The following is a 19629-nucleotide window of genomic DNA, read 5'->3' as shown; positions in this document are numbered from 1 at the left end:
TTCTTTTTAAATAGTATATTGGATGGAATATTGACATTTGTGGTATTCAGCGCTCTGAAATAGACCAATCATAAATCCCTACGACGAGGAGCGACACACAAGAGGAGTTCTCTCTCTCTCTCTTTCTCTCTCTCTTCCTCGGAGCAGAAGAGCGGCTGCTCCAGCAACTCGCGCCCCCACGAGACTCTCCGGCTCTTTTTACCGGGTGAACGCTATCAGCGCGTATCAGCGACCAGTACGACTCCATCCCTTCGGCAGAGACGACGTTGCTGAGAGAACAGCCCTCTTGTATCCGTGCTCTTGTCTCAAACGGAAATGCTCGTTAACAAGTATCACCGCGCGTTGAGTGGGCGGACCTCGCTCCGACGGCTGCTAAACGGTATTTATACTTCCTCTTCGTCAGACTCGAAAATGGGTGTAGTTCACATAATGGGTGACAAGAATCTATTCGGGAGCATGCCGCTCTATCGCGGACGCTGTGTGGACCGTGACAAAATCGATAAATTCATCTCGGCTCCAGCTGCTTCGCCGTCCGCCCGCGAATCTTAAATCCCTGTGCGGAGCATAACGATTGCAAAAAAGGCAAAAAAGAAATAAATAACATTGAAAGAAAAATTAATATATTAACTCTTTCACAGTGTAGTTCTCGGTGCATTTTTAACGAAAATACTTTTAACGTTGTATCTTTAGTGAAGAGTGCTATTAATATCTTTCATTATCCCATCGTTATTTCGTCGTTATCTCATCCGAAATTTTAAATAGCACGCAGATAAAGAATGTTTACTTTCGTCGCGATCTCGGACGTTGTAATGTTAATTTTAAATCAGTTTTGTACAAAATACAGTTCCATTACTATAAAATCTTCTCTCTCGCAAAGAAAAAGTGCCTCAGTGGTAAAACAATTAAATAAAAAGTGCCTCAGTGGTAAAATAAATTAAATAAAAAGTGCTAGCAAAATATATGTTGTAATCCAAAGAGAATCGTTATAATTTTCGAAAAATTTAAACAATCAATTCTTGTTTGGAATCTATATTTAATGACGCGGAAAGTAAGCATATTGCGTATCGTCAACTTTGTTACTTAGCAAATTTGAACGATTGGGTCCTATCCAGTCCTATCTGCTGATATAAAGTATCTCAGATATCAGACAAACATTTGATATCTGAGATAGGAGAGCTCATCCAAAACATGTTCTCTCGATCAAAATCACGTTTATTATATTTTATAATCAGTTATGATTAAATGAGAATTTAATCTTTTAATTCCGATTTCTATATCCAGAACTCTTTGCTTTTAATAGTCTCTTTGTCCAATACGGAAAACGTTGCAATCTGTATTTTCTTTATTCATACTCTAGTTTCTACGTTACCGTCCGCGACTTATGTATATCACGTCATTGCACATTGCAATTTGTAACATAATGATTTACGAGGGGGTTCGAATACGTAAAATCGCAGTAATAAATCAAGCAATCAGCCTTAACTATCGTCAATAGAACTGATCACCGCAGTTGTTGAACAATTTAGCGAGTTAAGTTGTTTTTCTGCTCGGATATGGATATGTCGGCAAAATCCAAAAGCGCAGAGAATCTTTTATATGTATATACGTGTATGTTTCTCTGCGAAGAAAATGCGTATATATTTAAATTTAAATATAAGAGTATAATGGTTGTCGTGCAGGCATTACAACGTGGAAGAGATGCTTAACCGGTTCGGTGCCGAGGGAACCAGAAGGGCCGGTACTTACGACGGAGATACCGGGTCCTCGATCGCGCAGCTTGCTACAAGAATTAAATACGATTCAAGTACGTCAGGCACTCTTGATTCTTTGGGTGACGTCACGGCATGATGTTGTAATCACATAATTTATCAATTAAATTGCTATATCTGCTGATGTTTTGAGTGTTTCGCCTATAGCTCATATTTCAGTTCGATAGTTTACGTTATAACTTTACCGTTGTTACATAGAATTGCTATAGGGGAGACCGGGGCGAAGTCGTCACTATTTTTTCGGTGCCGATTTTCAACAACAAAACAAATAATTTTAGCAAAATGTGGTATACCGTTGTAAAGAGGTGAACCCTTTGCTACAAAATTTATAAGGACATTTTTGGTCTACGTCGCTTTGTTCAACTGGTATAGAGTGAAAACGACAAAGGTGCAAAAATTGAAATGTCAAAATTGCCGGGGTGAAGTCGTCACTCCATTCTCGGACTGAATTTTAAATTAAAATTCATAATTCCGATCATGAAAGATGATAGGATACATTTTATTAATTACTTTTTAATAGAAAAATGAAAACATTAATTAAAAACACGATGGCGGAAAATAATTACAAGAAAAGCGCACACACTTATGTGCCCTACGCTCGCACGAAATACACTGTTTCTCGTCAGCTCTATTCTGTCATCTCTGAGCACACGCAGCACTACATATTATCCAAGTCCCCGCCGGAATCCGACCACTGCTGCTTCTTTGACTTTGAAAGTTTGATCGCTCATAAAATATTAGAAATCAACAAAAATAAAAAATTTTTACTGGACTCGTGTTCAGCATGCATTACTCTACAGAATCACTTATCTCGAGAATCGGAGAGAAAATAATATTTAAAATAGTTAAAATTTTCGACGCGTAAAAAATTTTACTTTTGACCTCCGAAAACACATTTGCCTTAATGTCAGAAAATTATAACATGGCATATAATCTCACTAAACTCCGTTGGTCACATGGGCACCATAATAAGTAGTGTTTACAATATTAATGGCAAGTTTATACAACATACAGATTTCGAGATAATTGTAGTGACGACTCCGCCCCGGTCTCCCCTATGTAGAATCAAAGTATATACATTTAAGATATGAGTAATAATGCGAAATATCTTTTGTAAATATGCCAGAGACGAAATGGGTTTACAATGTTGAAATCTGTGACTTCAGCAAGCGTCTTCCGTACAATTCTTCGCAGACTATGAAAAATCCGCCGGTAATTACATAATAGACGTTGACGGGAACGCGTTGCTGGACGTTTATATGCAAATCTCATCAATGCCCCTAGGGTACAATCATCCGGCTATGTTGGAGGCTCTCGCCGATCCCGTTAATCAAGTGAGTGATATAAAAGGCATTTCGTCGCGGAGTACCGTATTTATTTTTCTCATATACGGAATTTACATGCTAATCTCCTCTACATGATATATCACTTGAGTTTTAACTATACAGCGTATGTACAATATTGGATTAAATTCTAATAATCCGATATTCTTGGAATACATTGCGAATTATTTTGTTCTACGTAGAGTAGATGGTGTCCAAGCGTGTACGAAAAATTGTAAATGATATATTATGTCTTTTTCCAGAAAATTATAGCGAATAGGCCTGCATTAGGTGTCTTTCCAGGGAAAGATTGGCCTAATAGATTAAAGGATGTTCTGCTTAAGAAAGAGGTAATATACATATCGTAAAATTATAAAAAATTTTTTATCGTCCATCACTCTTCGCGCGATATAAATATGAATTATTATTATTGTTTTGAGCAGTTTGCACCACCCGGATTATCGCACATCACAACAATGATGTGCGGTTCTTGTTCCAACGAGAACGCTTTTAAAAATATTTTTATTTGGTACGCCGAGAAACAAAGGCAAAGAGCGCCGTTCACGAAGGAAGAGATAGAGTCATGTATGATAAATCAAATTCCCGGTTCACCTCGATACTCTATTATGTCCTTTAAAGGTCAGTCACCTGTCCGAATGAAAACAAGTTTCATTTTAATTAGGAATCTTTACGAAATATTTAATATCGTTAGGTAGCTTTCATGGAAGAACCTTAGGTGTCCTTTCAACGACTCACAGCAAGTACATTCACAAAATGGATATACCGGCTTTCGACTGGCCTATCGCCTCTTTTCCAGAGTACAAATATCCTTTAGAGGAGAACGTGCGAGAAAACAAGCAGGAAGATCAGCGTTGCCTCGCGGAGGTATCGTCAAGTCACTACTCTTAAATGTCTTTTTGAGCGTTTCGCATATATGAGAGAAGAATTTAAGAGCATGACGATATGTTTCAGGTCGAGGAACTATTCGAGAAGTACAAAAACGAAAAGAAAATACCAGTGGCTGGCGTGATAATTGAGCCCATTCAAGCGGAAGGCGGCGATAATCACGCGTCGCCAGAATTCTTTCAGGAACTTCAACGCGTGACGCGGAAGGTAAAGCGTGCGGCTCACAATTATCTCACTGTGCGTTGTAAGGAAAGATATATTGCATTAAAATGTTGCATTGAAATATTTTAGCACGGAGCTGCGTTACTTATCGACGAAGTGCAAACTGGTGGCGGACCAACGGGAAAAATGTGGTGCCACGAGCACTTCAATTTAGATACCCCACCCGACGTGATGACTTTCAGCAAGAAAATGCAAATGGGCGGTTATTATCACTCGGAGGATCTAAAGTAAATGTTTTTTTGTACGATAAAGCGATAACGTCGTGTTTTAAGTATTAACGTTTAATTCGCCCTGCACATCGCAGACCGAAACTGTCATATCGTGTGTTCAATACTTGGATGGGAGATCCCGGCAAAGTGATACTGCTCGAAGCGATTATAAAAACGATCAAAAAGGAGAATCTTTTGGATAGGGTTACGCGCGTCGGCGACTATATATTGAAACATTTGATGGATATGCAAAGAGAGCATTCTGCTACAATCAGCGCAGTGCGTGGACGTGGAACTTTCATAGCGTTTAATTGCGCCTCGCCTGAAATGCGAGACAACATCATCAAGAAACTTGCAACGAGAGGTAAGGTGATATCGCAATGTAAAATGCGAGCGCTAAGAATATCTTTCACGTTTTCGTGGTTTTCGTGTTCTTGTTAGGTATCCAGACAGGTGGATGCGGTAGCCAAGCCGTGCGGCTGAGGCCTGCGTTGACTTTCACAGAGCGTCATGCCGATATATTTCTGGACGCGCTTCGTTCCGTGTTAAAAAAATAAGAATAATCTTGGTGATTTCTTGTGTCTTCCAAATCAGATGTCTTCCATTATGGAGTGTTCACAGAGATATACGAAGTCTATAAATAATCATTATTTTTCTATGGCAGTTATATTATGGAATAGTTTATGACAAATGACGAATTAATGACAAACTAATCAACTGTATTGTCTTGTACATGTATGTAACAAATTATCGTTCGATGTGTTCTAGAAAATGTGCAAAATTATGATATGAATGTATTCCGTAACAAATGTAGAACTGTAAGTGATATCTTTATTGAGTATAAATTTTTACATCGATTATTTATATATTTCAATAATATGAACAAGATTTGCTATATTTTAGAAAATTTAGTATAAAATGATTAACAATTTTTATAATTTATATTTCATTTTATCTTCCTGATATTATTTGCTAATTGGCTTGATATAATTGGAAAAATTATTGCACAATTACAAAATGTCTTCTAAAAAAACTGCCAATAAAAAATGTTTAAGCTGTTCTAATTGTTATCGAAAACTTCCAATGTCCTTCATCTCGACATTTTCCTGAGTATTTCGGCAAAATGCTCATATTCTTGATGATGACTCTTCTGTGTCATGTAAGCCTTCGTCCTCATCTGAAAAAAATATTCGAGATAATTAAAGATTACAGAAATAAAACAATGTATTAAAAATCGAATTCCTGATTACTGCAAATGCGTATTTACCGTAACTTTAGAATCCACCGAACCATGTCGTTGTGACAAGTGCCACAAATTTACAGCCATATTCGCTAATGCAGTATCCCGTAAATCTGCACGAATAATAAAGCAATTAAAAAGTTCGAGTGCTAGCGCCGATTGTTTATCAAATTGCTCGGTAGATCCAAGATACTTGAGATGACTCAAGATTTCCTCAACAATCTTTGAACATATTTTATTGACTTCACCAATAAATTTCTGATCAGATCCATACAATTTATCATTTGAGTCAACCTGAAATGCCATTATGTGATAGATCTTAGTTCGTAATTAATTTCTCTAATTTTTAAATGTCATGAAATTACGGTTATTTAATTGTTCTTTCAAATATGCACGAAAATATGAGGTACCTTATCGATATGATATGGATAATTTTCCTGTGCTACCGTTGAAAGAAGATCGAGTACACGTAAATACAAATATGGTTTAGTTGAGGTATTCTCCTCGAAGTAACGTTGAACAGCATTGAGCAAGCCTCTCATCAAGTACAGGACACCATGCTCTGGGCTATCCTAATATAGTACAAAGCAATCTTAAAATCATAAAATTAAAACGTAGCGCATATCAGTATACTTACGGGAACTACTAATAATGTAGACAAGAAATTCGATAAGTATGAGAGCAAGTACGGCTGCGAGCTTTTCTGTCTTCCATCGATATCGATGGTTTTCGGCATTTCCGGAACTAAACTTAAAGCGGCCTTAAAGCAGGCATCGGCTGAAAAAATGCCGGTTTACACATGTAAATTGACGAGATAAATAAAAGCAATATGTTATATGTTAATGTTAAAAAAAGAATTAATTTGACTCGCACCTTGGCCTAGACATTGATTCAATAGGGCGACCTGTCCAGACAGTAGATACAATTGCAGGCGTGTATGGACTAAAGTTAACGACGGTATAGTGATGAAACAGAATGCAGCACAGGCGCGTACAAATGCCGACGTTCTCCTCGTATGGTGGCCACGTACTATCTTTCTGGTATCAACTGATAATCTATTCACGCACTGAATACAAAAGCAATGATTTAATTGCCACTAAAATTTTTATCTTGATATAGATTAGCATTGTAAAGGAAGAACAGTATATGTATTACATACCTGTACAAGTTGTATATGAACGCTATCAAGATTAGGAAATGCCGCCCTGGCCTCTGCGTAGAAACTAAGCTGCTTCTCAAAATCGCGACCATAATCTACTCGTTGCACTAGGCCACATATTAATTGTCCGATCTGTCGTTTCTCATCTTCGACGGTCAGAGCACTGCATTTGTTTGATTTTAGAGATCAGAATAAACTGTATAATCGCGAAATTAAATTGACATACCTAACGGAATCGTGCATTATTCTTGCGATAAACATCAGAGCGTTTATAATAATAGGATCTGTAATAGGCCCGCTTTGTGCACTTAATCCTTCTATAACAGTTTTACAAACTTCAACCTTAACACTTTCTTTGTGAAACAAGTCAATTAGGGGTAAAAAATTGTCCTGCAAAAATTGTCAGATTATTTGTGATAGATCGAACGTTTTAACATAATTTATTAAATAAATACGAATAATGTGCGGTTATATAAATGCAAGGATAGTTACTATGGCAAGCAGCGATTCAAAATCTTGCGTATGGGTGACTATCTTCTCAACAATATTCTGCAACTGTGGATAATAATTTTCGAAAGCTTTGTTTGGTCGTAGCCGGTCTATTATTTTACCGAAAAACAAATTTAATTCGTTTACCTGTATAACACATATTATATATTATAATAATTTAATTTGATATAAAGTATTATTATTATTATTATTATTCATACAACTTACAGAAAAGTGTATAACAGTGAACTGAATCCAAATCTCGATGCAATGCATGAATTTGTTGGGATCTGTGAGGTCCGTTATATACTTCCATATCACGTTAAGCACCGATTGACAATCTTCTTTCGGCGGAGATTCTCGCACAAGACATTCTCCCAAACTTCGATATAAGAGATACTGAGGATATCCTATTGAGGTAAAAAAAGAAAATCCTGTAACATCTCTAAATTAAATACATATAGATTTCTTATTTTTTTAATCTCAGTACCATCGTCTTCGCTCGCTACTATTAAATTGACGAAGTCCATTGCACGTGCAGCAATATACGTCGGTTTAAATGCAGTCAGTACTGTATTTAATAATAATGATCTGAAAACATGTATATGTCAATTACGTAAAAATGAATAGATTAAAGACAAATTAAAGATATAAATATATAGGTATAATAGGTATAAAATACCTATTTATTTACCCCTTCTCTTGCTTTTTACATCGAGATAAAACCTCTTCAAGAAGGCTCTCGGGCGATGTTGCCACCAAAACCTGTACGATCCAATCCAAAGCTGGTGAGTACAAATTAAGATACGAATGCAAGGTGACGTTTTGTTTCATTATTTCATTTTTCACAGCAGTACTAAATAGCTGCTGATATGTAAAGAGAAAATCGTACAAATTCTCCCTCACAAACTCAAAATCTGATGTTTTATTTAATGCCAATCCCACGCGACATAAATAACATCTCGCGTAAACCGCTATCAACGGATTTCCGATACCTCTTATCATACGAGTTATACGTAGTAGAGCAGTATTAAATTCGCTAAAATGAAAATATTGTTTTAATATATTAATTTTCATATTATTATAATATTACGAATGTCTATTACGAGAGTCTTACCTCGTCGTTAGAAAACTGTAAGATTTTATTATCGCCATTTCAACATATAAACGCGGTACTAGTTCGCGTATAGAAGCTATCTTGTAAAACCAATTCCGACACGTTTCCTTTGCATTCTCAGGAACCATATCGGGTGTAAAATTATCGGGCAAGCTTGTAGGTACTTTACTTCCTGGTCTACGAGAGAAATATCGCTATTAGCAACTGTGCGACAATCAGAAAAATATAAAATGCATGCAGTTAAAAAATAAGTTAAAAAATACATATAATAATTACTTGTAATACTCAGCCTTCACTTTCAATCTCTCGTACACAAGTTTTCCAAAGATATCCAAAATATCTGTGATGAGAACAAACTTGCTCGGATAAAAAGCCATTACAGACGTATCTACTAATAATTTGGCACACTGAAATAATTTAGTATTAATATCTAAATCGTAAGTTTCTTGCTCTAAGCTCTCTCATAGGAGCTGAACAAATGTATCGAAACCTGTATTGCAATTTTGAGCGCCTTCACTCTTTGATCGGAATGCCACGCTTGTACTAGTTCATTGTTTAATTGTTCGATTCGCGCGGTATACTGTTGCTGCGACAAGTCCAACATTTGCCTGACAGAACCCTCTTCAAAGTCGTCTAATTGTTCAAGTCGCGTTTTTACCTTGTCGACCATCGGCCCGCTTGGCTGAACTTTCACTACAACTGTGATAAATCAATATTGCGACAATTTAAAATAAACAATACTGTATTTAAATAATTTTATAAAATCAAATTAATCGTTAATTTTTTGAAAAAGTAAGTACCTTTCTCTCCACCTGGTAAGAAACTGGTTACAATCGATAATTTTTCGGAAGTTGTGTATTTGCTCAATATAGCGGAACGTCTAACAGACCATGGCTCTACCAACTCCTCTGCCGTATCTTTTGATTTTTTACTCGCAGGTGCAACATTTGAATAATCCCACTATGACATAGATAATAAACACATTGTGATAAAGACACTAAAATAAAAATATTATAAATTATATATATTACTTCATCTGCAGCCATCTTAGAGAGAGGATCCAATTCTTCTCGAACAAATTGTGTAAGGGGATCAGAACCATCCAGGGAAGGATGACTTAACAATGGATCGCTCAGTGGATTTGCAGGAACTGGTGTGTGCGTTGGGGTAGGTGTTCCAGTAGAGGAACCGGTGCTTGTACTTCGCAACGCACTGCGTCTAGCTGCGCCACGTCCATCAATCAGCTATATCATTGTAAAACAATTTTCTATGATTGTAGAAATGGAAATATTTGTGATAAGTACTCCAGTAAAAGAGAGGCTATTCTTACAGTGATTACAACTGGTTTCAAAGGATGATCCATAGTTTCTTCTAGGCACGCAAACTTTACAGTCCCATATTCCATGGGCTTTGATATCCTGCAATAAAGTTTCTTGTATGATTTCCTTATGTTAAAGTATCAAGGTTTTATTATATGATATCGAGAACAACAGTGTGAGCAGACACTTGAACGAAAATTAATTCTCTCACCATTCTACCTCCGTCATGTTTAATCGCGTCGAGACTCTTCTAAAGTCACAAGTAGGAGCGTAATCACGTCGATATTGTGCAGCTCATTATGCGGCATGCGGCACCGGAATCTGACGTTAAAAACCGCACCGACTGACCGACACACCACTCTGTCGACACGATGTCAAAACGTCAACCAACGTCAACTGATCCTCGCGGACCTCGCGCAAAGTCAGGCAACTGGCAAAGGCGCAAGCGGAGCGGAAGCACCGATCGGCAGTCGGCACGAGAATTCGTCCATCGCGCTTATTGGTCGCCCGAGGACGAGCTCCTAGAGATTTTCCAAATCCCGATTACACCCGACGAAAAGCGTTCATCTCGGCCTCGGTCACCTCGGTGCCCTCGGTTCCTCGTCACTCGTGGTGTCACGAATCTCCGGCCGACAGGTTTGCCTGCACGGCGAATTTCGACTTTCCGACCAGCGACCGGCGACCTCCGTCGCGAAATCACTCGACTTAAAATGCACGTCGACGATTCCAATGAACCGCCAATCCCGCTTGGGTCGTGACGCAGGGCGCAGGGCAGCACCGACACCGTCCCCGATTCTGACCATTCTGACCTGTTCTGACCACGCACGGCGCAACGGCGCACGGGGCGACGGCGACGGGCGTACCGCGTACCGTTCTCCCCCAGTTCTCGCCGCACGCCATCGTTCGCACGTTGCAGTACGCGAGCTCCGGATCTCTGCGGAAACTCGCGTCGCGACGCACCCGGACCATGGACGACGTTCTCGAGAGTTGGGAGCAGATAGAGGAATCCGGGGTAAGGCGCGTCCCGGAGTTTTCTCTCTTCGAGTCTGACATAGAACGGGACGATTAACCTATAACCTATAACCTCCTATAAGCTCCATTTCCTTCGATGACGAGAGGACTCCACGAGGCTCGTCGTCTCGCATTTCCTCGCGTCGAAACGTCCCAATCGTCGCGTATTTTTCGTACGTACATCGTTCGTAACTGATAGATTGATATACGCGACTGTTAATCGTACTTAGTACTTTACGCTACCATAAGGACATACTTTTGCATGGAATGCTCCAAATCGTTGAGCTCACGTGGAAACAGTTCTTTTCCTAATATTACTCGATCTCTTTCTGGAGATCATTTATTGTCGCGTGTTACAGAAGAGGAATGTAAAATTATGATGGATTTTTCAGACACTCGACAAAAGACTGGAGGCTTTTCGGTTGAACACAGAGGAAGAGATAGAATCTTCTAGGTAGGTTGAGGTGAATGTTTCTAGAACTTTTTTCCATTCTGTACTTTTTAAAGTCATTTAGAAACAATATATATATTACATATTCAATGACTTTTTGGACGTAGGGCCAGTAATGATGCAAACACGAGGATGATCATATTAGGAGAAGATGGCCTCAGATCTCAATACGTACCTCCAAAGCCCATGGTAAAGATATTAAAGAGACCGACCGCGGACTCGCGGGGCAGTGGCGATGGCCCACTGAACGACGACAAACCCAAGCAGCCTATCAAATCTTTGAAGCAGGTATGTAAACGCACTGTTTTTTTCGCCCCGTCCTGTCGAACATATGAGAGACGTAACGAATTCGTCTTAGCGGGAGCAGGAATATGCGGAGGCGCGCAGGAGGATCCTGGGGGAAGAGAAGAGCCCGGAAGAGAAGACGACGCAGGAGATCAACAGAATTCAGGCAAAGTCGAGTGCGCCGAACGGCAACAATTTGCCCAGCAACGTTCTTCGCATGCCTGTCGGTCCGGACGGCACCCGGGGCTTCAACGTACGCAGGTAGCGCGTCTCCCGACTGTCTCTTTCCACCCATCTTCTTCCTCTCCTTCCTACTCGCTGCCACGGGGAAGGAGAACGGCTATGAGGCCGATGACACGGAATAGCTTTGCGCTCCCGACCAGAGCGGACAAGATATTCTCGGAGCTGCGTCCTGCGACTTGTCATCACGCATAGATTCAGCCCAGCAAGGATTTGAGAGAAAATGGACTTAGCCACGCGAAAACGAAATGCCAATGTCACCACGCTACATTCGATTAGTGCTCTCTTACATGACAGAATCGAAAAAGAGACAAATGTGACAGGAAAAATAATTATATTTATGTTCATATTTGTATGAATATACATGCAGATATAATTATTTTTCTACGACGGAATTGCGATTTAGATAATGGAATAAGACGGAGGCGTGGATTTGTTACAAACGAAGAAAATGAATCGCATCAGTTTGTAAACTTGTATAGTAAGTGGAAGTATTTAATGGATTGTGTAATAAGTATCTGGACCGTGTAATAAAAGAACTCCCTGTATATATACACACATATATTATATACATGTACAATTATATTTGCGATATGTGATTCGTTTTGTTATTAAATCAAAGATACTTTTAACAGAGATACTTTTCATTTACCTCTGCTTCGAATATGATACAAACTTCATGTAGATGTAAAAGGGAGACCAAGGGAGATTACGCCTTAGCAATTTCATGTTGAATTGTGCTTAGAGTAGCATAAATTGGGAAAATTACTTATTAAATTGTTTATATACAATCTGACAAGTTTATAAAACTGCACATATTTCAATTGTTGAGATTCTTACAGCACACATTGTTTAAATTTCCTTAATTGCAATCGCAATGTTTTCCTGAATCGACAGTTACGACTCAAGATTGTTTAGATACGATGCGGATATAATTATCTTCAAGCGTAAAGAACTTCCCGAATGTACTAAAAATGAATTTACACTGTTGGGTACTGGGTAGTAGGCGTTCAAGCGTGATATTCGCGATAACGCTTCACGCGCGTGTATACGTGCATACTGCATGTGTGTGCGCGCGCATGCACGCTCAACACATGTGCAAATGCGTCATGGCGCATGTCAAATTGTACGTCTGCCGCTATTATCAGCTCGTCTGCGTCCCGCAGCACGGATATTTCTCGCGGTTTTGAAATAATGTTGCCGAGTTGTCCGTGGAAATAGGTGTCCGGGTGCCGCAAGTGCCGCGTCGCGTTGTCATCACCGGAGCCGTAAGGATGGCGGAATCGAGCGGGCCGATTCTTCACGTCATCGTCGTCGGGTTTCACCACAAGAAAGGCTGTCAGGTAGAGTGACAGGCCAATTAACCTGCCTTCCTCGTTTCCAATCGCGTCCAGGGCGTGCTGATAACGTTAATGTCACCTTTTCAGGTAGAATACTCGTTTCCACCTTTAGTGCCCGGTGCGCCTAACGAGTGCCCGTTGGGATGGAAGTATCTGCCCACGCTCGCCCTGCCCGACGGTTCCCATAACTACGACGAGGACACAGTCTATTTTCACTTACCTAGTCTGAACGATCCAAAACGTACGATATACGGCATTTCATGCTTCCGCCAAATACCTGTGGAGGTATTACAAAAGTATTCTACGTTAATGTATACAAGTTTTAACTTGTCGTATAAATATCAAGCCAAACGTTACTGTGTTTGCAGAAACTAAAGAATCGTACGTCTGACATAACAAGAGGCACTGTTCAGAAGTCAGTTTGTGTGCTAAGCACTTTGCCTCTGTACGGACACATTCAGGTAAAAATGGCCTTGATAACACACGCATATTTCGAGGAAGGAGATTTTAGTAAAGTATCCTTACTGGAGGATACTTATCATCATCTTAATTCGTGTATGAGCGGCGAAAGTCATATACCGCCGCAAATTTTTGTTGGTAATTATCCATCAACAAATTTCTGTTCAATGATATTTTAGTCACACCGCCTGCATTATACACATTATTTACAGGTTTGTCTGCAAGAGATTTTATATTGCAATTTCGTCACAAAGTGTTACTTTTATTTAAATTGTTCTTGCTTGAGAAAAGGATAGTCTTTTATCAATCACCTGTACAGCCACTGTGCGCCACGATATTGACTCTACTGTCACTGTATCCAGACATGATTGAACATGGTCTCCAACAAGCGGCTTGTGTAAGGTACTACGGAGATACTTTAATAAATAAATTTATCGAGATTGATAGCAGTAATAAGTTCAATAAACAAATCCTTCTTTTCTTCAGACCATCCAGGCCGATGTCTCCTATTCCGACTTTCGATGAGGAAGAAATATCAACGAATAATGTCGACGATTCCAACTTGTCATCCACCCGCATCGTCAAAGACGATATGTCAAACGCCACGAGTCACGAGCAGTGCAACGATAACAGCAATAGAAATTCCCTGTGCATTAACGACAACAAAACTATGGAGTCGATGGAGGGTAAATGTTTGGACGGACTACAGCATGTAACCCTACAGAAGAATAATAACGACAATGAAAATCTAAATATGAAGGTCATTGAAATAGAATCGGCACAGGAATGCACCGAATCTTACCTGGAGGAAAGCGATTCTAAATATTCGCCGAAGCCGAACGATAACGTACACAGGGTACATAGTGTAAACGCCATCACATTAAGCACGGGCGACACGGATAATAGTTTACCTCGTGACACGAGTAGCGATGCGCTTTCTGACGCGAGATTAACGAATAACATTACGCAAATTGCGCATGTTAATCCGGAGTTGTGCGGCCTACCTTTGGAGTTATTTACAAAGGTAACGACATCTGATGTACTTGTCATAGATACAGGGTGTTTCCTAAGTAAGTACAAAAAAGTGAAGGGGATATTCCATGGTTTGTTTTAGGGAGAAAAGATCCTATAAACATATGCCCTACACTGCTTCGTTTTCAAAATACAGAGTGTCAAAGTTGTAAAATAAATATGAAAATTTCGGAAATCTGGAAAACATTTAAAGATATTTAATTCAAATTTGGTTTGCGTACATGTGGTATTAAGAATCATTTTCCGGTACCGATAAAACATTTTTAGACCCATCAGGGGCGTGCATCTTTGACATCGTGTATTTTGAAAACGAAGCAGTTTAGGGCATGTGTTCATAGGACCTTTTCTTCTTAAAATAAGCCACGGAATATGCATTTCCTTCAATTTTTTATACTTATTTAGGAAACACCCTGCATATTTCATTCGGATAACATTTTGCATATTGCAGAAATATGTATCTGTTCTAGGGATATCTCTGCTTACCTTACTTGTCTTTGCCCTATTTGGATCTCTTGGGGGACATTAATGTTAGAGGATATATAGTAGGCGCTACAAATGTGCTGTTTAAACAAAAGAAGCAGCTAATCGATGTGCTAGTCGAGGTAAGCTTAATGCTAGATGTATATTTGAATGGGAATTGAATATAAATTTTGTTTAACTTATAATCGTATGCTACATTTACAAAAGGTTGAAAACACGCGGATAGAGGCGACCGATCCCGAGCTGAGGCGGCAGCTGCATCTCACCACGGAGGACTTAAGATTCGCCGATTACGTGGTAAGGCATGTGGCCGAGCCTCGGAAGGATATTTTTCTAGACGGGGTGGGATGGGAGGGTGGCGACGAATGGATTAGAACACAGTTCCGGGTGTATCTATTGAGCATGCTGCGTACATCCATGCAGCAGGATACTCGTCAGTCGGATCACTACAATGCAGCATTCATGTCCGCATGGCGCGCTACAAATAATTACAAGGCGTGGTGTAGCGCGAACAAACCGGAAATACTCAATATCGAGCCCGGTCATCCCTTTGCTGGTCAGCTGTCGGTGCAAGATATGAAATTACGTTTATCACAGTAAGTACAAATCTCTACTATAAAGTATAAATTTATAGTGCAAGGAATAAGAAATAGACTAATTCGGTTCATTGCTTTTTATGCTTTATTTTATCCGATCATGAGTACAATGTTTAAGAAAACAAAAACATTTGTTGTTTCAGCACGATGCAAAATACGGAAAGCGGCAGAAAGTTGAATCAAGCAATGGCATCGACTGGGCGCGCAGTGGCCACTACTGGGAAAGCTGTGGGTAAGGCTGCATAACTTGATTTAAATATAAGCCGGACGATAGAGCATTTAAATGCATTGTCAATTTCTAAGTACAAATATTTCTTTCATACTTAAAACTGCATATTAATATCTATGTATAAAAAAAAATACCTGTTATATAACTCTTCGTATTTATTATATTCTATATTTACATGCAGTTTTAAGTCTAGTTACTATATGAAAAAAAATCATAATTGGGAATATTAAATCAGACGTTCCGCTTAGTTTCGCTCAACGTCCAATGCGATCAGAATATGCATAGTTAGGAAGAAAAGTGTGCATAGAAATATTATTCTTGGGACTAACAATTTACAAGGGGGAGCGCTGTCGCAAGCAAAAGGGGCGTTCTCAAACTGGTGGAGCACGCTGACAACAGTTCAGCCGGTCGATGAGGCGAAGATTGACAATCAGACGACAAACAACCATCACGCAGTATCCAGCGTCACGGACAAAGAGTCTGTTGAAGACGAGGAGTTGAATTTCTCTGCCACCAATAACGCGGATCTTACCGTAGACCTTGATTAATACGAAAACATATGCCGATGAGAAATGAAAAAAAAACGATCACGTGTGATCCAAGCTAAAAATACGAGATATCGGACATTGGTACAGAGCGTAATATAAAGATACGTAAAACTGAAACGAAAAAATTCCTTGCAAGACCTCGTGTACGACGTGCTTGTTAAACGACCGAATTTTTTAAAGCATTTCAGTTTTAGCGAGAGAAGTTGTGAAGTAAGAAAGTAAACCCGCGTACGTACTACAGACTATATTAATGTGATATATAGCCCGCTAGGAGATTTTTTAGGCTGTCCGGCAAATGCTAGTTAAGCCGATATATTATTGATTTGAGTACAAGTTTTTGTAATTTCCGTCGAATATATTTTGTATATATAATTTCTATATTGTTTGTAAGATATGTGATATAATTTCGTTATGAAAAGACACGTAACTATCGCCAGTGATCTTGTACTCAACTTTTTCAATGTTGCATGCAATTAAGCAACACTATAAAAATGTCAATCAATTTTAAACCTAAGTAATAGACAAAGCATTTTTTTCAGTCGCAAATCTTAACTATTCTCGAAGGCTATACTACATTTACACATGTAATATTACATCCAATAATATTATTGTTTCGTTTATACATAGAGATATTCTCGCTTAAGAAGTACCTGTATCCTTTGTATATAAAAAATGTTTACGCGCACGTTTACATCGCGATTATCATGATGATTTTTCGCGCGCTTTGCGTATCATCTCGACGAGATCTTACGTCTTATTTACCGCTCGGATCGGAAGAGTACATTATCCTTTAGGCGCATATAAAAGAAACGCGAGAAGAGTGGCATGTTTGACGTACGCCACATCGCACATTATCGATCGTAGCAAATTTCTATCTGCAGGGTTTTCAATATTTTGTATTGTCGTGAGTAGCGGATTACATGTAGAGGACGGGCGGAAAGTTCGGAACTGGGACAGCCGATATCCGACAAGACATAAACATTGTACATTGTTCCATAATTCATTTCACTAAGGCTAATCCTGTTATTGACAATATTGCTACCTCCATTTATTGTCGAGATTACACCGTACGATTAGTTTCGTGTACCTACAACACGACGATCCCTCATAATTCGATAGATCGGTAATGAAAGATCTAAATCGAGATAGATAGTTGTTAAGCTGACTGTATCCTTATATCCGTCGGAATAAATTGTTAGCTTTATCGTCAAGATCGTGGACGATCATTCGTGGAACGAAGAGCTGCCGTTAATCATCGTAGCAAAGTTACGATTCAATTAAGCTTAGAGCACCCATGTAGATCATTTGTAGTGCTACTAGCGTAGTCATTATATAGTAACACACGTATATCTGATTAAGGTAAGAAAGTTTTTCTTCGCCATAATATTCGCAGAGTTACGCGAAAAGCGTTTCGTAGGGGGTATTATTAATTTACGATTCGCCCCTTTTTAGAGCTTAATCGTACTTAATATTCGCTCTATTTTTACACCGTTTTTACGTTAACCAAGTGAATCTCAAACGGCCACATTTGGCGCTAAATATCGATTTTTGTTACAGTTGTCAAATCGATCTGTCAAATTTTATCTTAAGCTGTTATTTAATAAAAGGCGACACGTAGTAATTATGCGAGCTGTTTATCTTGAAAACGATCGAGAATATCTAATCTCAATGGCAAATTTTATCTCACTTAAATCTGTCCTCGTACACACAACCACCACTGTTTTCAGAATAAACGGTTCACACGCCAGTTTAGATTAAGGTATCATAGGTGCATCTTTGTGATATTTAGTTTGTCATAATCTGCGACTTGATTTAAATTTCTTCGAAGAGAATTCGTCGGGGTGTTAGGGTATGTCTTTATTTATATGAGTAAAGTGTGCCAAATGTGGAGCGTGTACATTTTTAGGAGTATCGATGTCTGGGCGAAATGTATTTTGCAAACGGCGGCGCGATGCAAATTCAGACGCGAAAAACGGCCAAGCTGCTAATAAACGGAATCGACGTTGGACATTTAATAATTTTATTAAACGTTCGATAAAATTATCGTCTTTGATAAACGATCGACTTTTTTTTCGATCCCTTGCCATCATAGAAAAACTATGAATCCTCCTCGAACGACATATTTTTGAATTTATGCGAATAACGAATTTTGCTCGCGCTGTCTTTAACATTATTATATAGAAAACATAAACGTTTCGTAGACATTTTTATTTAAAGTCGTTTATAACACGACGTTTGTACATACATTTTATTTATTACAACATAAATATATTTTTCAGCGGCATCTTTTTCGCGAAACTGCAGGATCTTAATATTGTATAGTCGTTAAGGTTTTCTCTTTGCGATCGAATTACGAACGCGCTCGATGTATAAAATATTCTAGTTGATTTATCACCGATCGAAACAATAATGATAAAAGCAGAAAATTCGACGATCCCTTTGCACAGCTTTAGATGTGATTATATTATCGCGAGAAGTTATTTAAGACCCTCCTTCTCCCGCCCATATCGGATATAACTGAATATGTTTTCTATATTTATAAAACGCAAGTTTGTACAGCTTATGAAAATGTAAGGAGAACGGTGCGTCACGATCTGAGAAACGACTTATTGTACTGTACTGTATTGTATCCTATGACTGTAGAGTACCACCATTCGTCAAAATATTAAAAGAAATAATATCTAATTCTGAATGTGTGTTCTCGGGTTCTTTTTGCAGCGGCAGATTTATCGTTAATCACGTTGTAGAGATCCACGATATTTGTTTTTATCGAGATACAGGGCGGCGCAGGTTTTTTAATTGCCGATAATTTACGCAACGCATCGGCGTAAATATCGGTAACAGATTTGATCGGACATGTCAGCAGACTGACATCAACTGCGTCCGCATTGTTTATGTTCTGCCAGCAGTCTGCTGACATAAGGCCTGTTCTTGTGTTCTTTTTAGCTGAACTTCTTGCACAGTTAAGCGGGGAGCACACACTTCTGCACAACGCATAATGCGTAAGCATAAGAAAATTGATTGGTCTATTTCCTTATGCACATGTGTATGGACCAATCAATTTTCTTATGCTTACGCATTTTGCGTTGTGCAGAAGTGTGTGCTCCCCGCTTTAATCTTTTTTCTTCAATGTGAAAAGAAAAAGGGGGAAGATGAACCGTGCGAGTTCAGCTAAAAAGAACAGGTCGGTAGAGCAGATCGGCAGC

General features: G+C 39.0%; 4 protein-coding genes across 8 annotated transcripts; 3 read left to right on the top strand and 1 right to left on the bottom strand.

Moving 5' to 3' along the window:
- Positions 1-221: 221 nt before the first annotated feature.
- On the top strand, positions 222-5487 carry Gabat (4-aminobutyrate aminotransferase). 4 transcript variants are annotated; one of them, XM_071723144.1, is made up of 10 exons: positions 222-379; positions 1680-1804; positions 2936-3103; positions 3355-3441; positions 3535-3730; positions 3804-3976; positions 4064-4204; positions 4289-4446; positions 4524-4792; positions 4870-5487. In XM_071723144.1, exons 1-10 carry the CDS (start codon positions 316-318, stop codon positions 4983-4985), a joined length of 1497 nt encoding a protein of 498 aa, XP_071579245.1. In that variant the 5' UTR covers positions 222-315; the 3' UTR covers positions 4986-5487. The 4 variants fall into 4 exon arrangements, with proteins under 4 accessions (XP_071579245.1, XP_071579246.1, XP_071579247.1 ...); XM_071723145.1 differs by lacking the exon at positions 222-379 and adding an exon at positions 431-582; XM_071723146.1 differs by lacking the exon at positions 222-379 and adding an exon at positions 431-582 and having other exon boundaries at positions 2896-3103.
- LOC139783975 (VPS35 endosomal protein-sorting factor-like) lies at positions 5240-10512 on the bottom strand. 2 transcript variants are annotated; one of them, XM_071723138.1, is made up of 18 exons: positions 9964-10512; positions 9764-9851; positions 9465-9677; positions 9234-9393; positions 8924-9126; positions 8710-8840; positions 8434-8610; positions 8011-8355; positions 7807-7907; positions 7545-7726; positions 7320-7463; positions 7054-7217; positions 6828-6990; positions 6542-6734; positions 6306-6445; positions 6079-6240; positions 5696-5962; positions 5240-5605 (listed from the first exon to the last, which is right to left on the bottom strand). In XM_071723138.1, the coding sequence occupies exons 1-18, from the start codon at positions 9978-9980 to the stop codon at positions 5519-5521; spliced, it is 2937 nt and encodes a 978-aa protein (XP_071579239.1). In that variant the 5' UTR covers positions 9981-10512; the 3' UTR covers positions 5240-5518. The 2 variants fall into 2 exon arrangements, with proteins under 2 accessions (XP_071579239.1, XP_071579238.1); XM_071723137.1 differs by having other exon boundaries at positions 8924-9132; positions 9964-10511.
- Positions 10513-10586: 74 nt separating this feature from the next.
- LOC139783980 (SUZ RNA-binding domain-containing) lies at positions 10587-12371 on the top strand. The gene is made up of 4 exons (XM_071723151.1): positions 10587-10764; positions 11156-11217; positions 11322-11502; positions 11573-12371. Exons 1-4 carry the CDS (start codon positions 10720-10722, stop codon positions 11762-11764), a joined length of 480 nt encoding a protein of 159 aa, XP_071579252.1. The 5' UTR covers positions 10587-10719; the 3' UTR covers positions 11765-12371.
- A 350-nt stretch (positions 12372-12721) lies between these two features.
- On the top strand, positions 12722-19115 carry LOC139783977 (late secretory pathway protein AVL9 homolog). Its single transcript, XM_071723143.1, has 9 exons — positions 12722-13082; positions 13167-13364; positions 13448-13676; positions 13751-13940; positions 14025-14562; positions 15038-15172; positions 15258-15646; positions 15790-15878; positions 16215-19115. Exons 1-9 carry the CDS (start codon positions 13014-13016, stop codon positions 16421-16423), a joined length of 2046 nt encoding a protein of 681 aa, XP_071579244.1. The 5' UTR covers positions 12722-13013; the 3' UTR covers positions 16424-19115.
- The last annotated feature ends 514 nt before the right edge of the window (positions 19116-19629 follow it).

This window comes from Temnothorax nylanderi, unplaced genomic scaffold (genome assembly GCF_030848795.1).
Source record: "Temnothorax nylanderi isolate EJ_2023f unplaced genomic scaffold, tnyl_v1.0 TNYL_tig0566_pilon, whole genome shotgun sequence".
NCBI classification, from domain to species: domain Eukaryota; kingdom Metazoa; phylum Arthropoda; class Insecta; order Hymenoptera; family Formicidae; genus Temnothorax; species Temnothorax nylanderi.
The sequence above is the reverse complement of the archived record's forward strand: the minus strand, read 5'-3'. Positions and strand labels throughout refer to the sequence as shown.

What these genes read in the sequence shown, in the direction of transcription:
- LOC139783980 (XM_071723151.1), top strand. Translation starts at nt 10,720, where the DNA reads ATGGACGACGTTCTCGAGAGTTGGGAGCAGATAGAGGAATCCGGG. An exon ending in AGCAGATAGAGGAATCCGGG is followed by an intron (nt 10,765 to 11,155) that starts GTAAGGCGCGTC and finishes TGGATTTTTCAG; the next exon opens with ACACTCGACAAAAGACTGGA. An exon ending in CTATCAAATCTTTGAAGCAG is followed by an intron (nt 11,503 to 11,572) that starts GTATGTAAACGC and finishes AATTCGTCTTAG; the next exon opens with CGGGAGCAGGAATATGCGGA.
- LOC139783975 (XM_071723137.1), bottom strand. An exon ending in CGCTCAAAATTGCAATACAG is followed by an intron (nt 8,841 to 8,923) that starts GTTTCGATACAT and finishes AAATTATTTCAG; the next exon opens with TGTGCCAAATTATTAGTAGA. An exon ending in ATCCATATCATATCGATAAG is followed by an intron (nt 5,963 to 6,078) that starts GTACCTCATATT and finishes ATGGCATTTCAG; the next exon opens with GTTGACTCAAATGATAAATT.
- Gabat (XM_071723144.1), top strand. Translation starts at nt 316, where the DNA reads ATGCTCGTTAACAAGTATCACCGCGCGTTGAGTGGGCGGACCTCGCTC. An exon ending in ATCAGCGTTGCCTCGCGGAG is followed by an intron (nt 3,977 to 4,063) that starts GTATCGTCAAGT and finishes GATATGTTTCAG; the next exon opens with GTCGAGGAACTATTCGAGAA. An exon ending in TTCAACGCGTGACGCGGAAG is followed by an intron (nt 4,205 to 4,288) that starts GTAAAGCGTGCG and finishes GAAATATTTTAG; the next exon opens with CACGGAGCTGCGTTACTTAT.
- LOC139783977 (XM_071723143.1), top strand. Translation starts at nt 13,014, where the DNA reads ATGGCGGAATCGAGCGGGCCGATTCTTCACGTCATCGTCGTCGGGTTT. An exon ending in CAACAAGCGGCTTGTGTAAG is followed by an intron (nt 13,941 to 14,024) that starts GTACTACGGAGA and finishes TCTTTTCTTCAG; the next exon opens with ACCATCCAGGCCGATGTCTC. An exon ending in CACTACTGGGAAAGCTGTGG is followed by an intron (nt 15,879 to 16,214) that starts GTAAGGCTGCAT and finishes ACAATTTACAAG; the next exon opens with GGGGAGCGCTGTCGCAAGCA.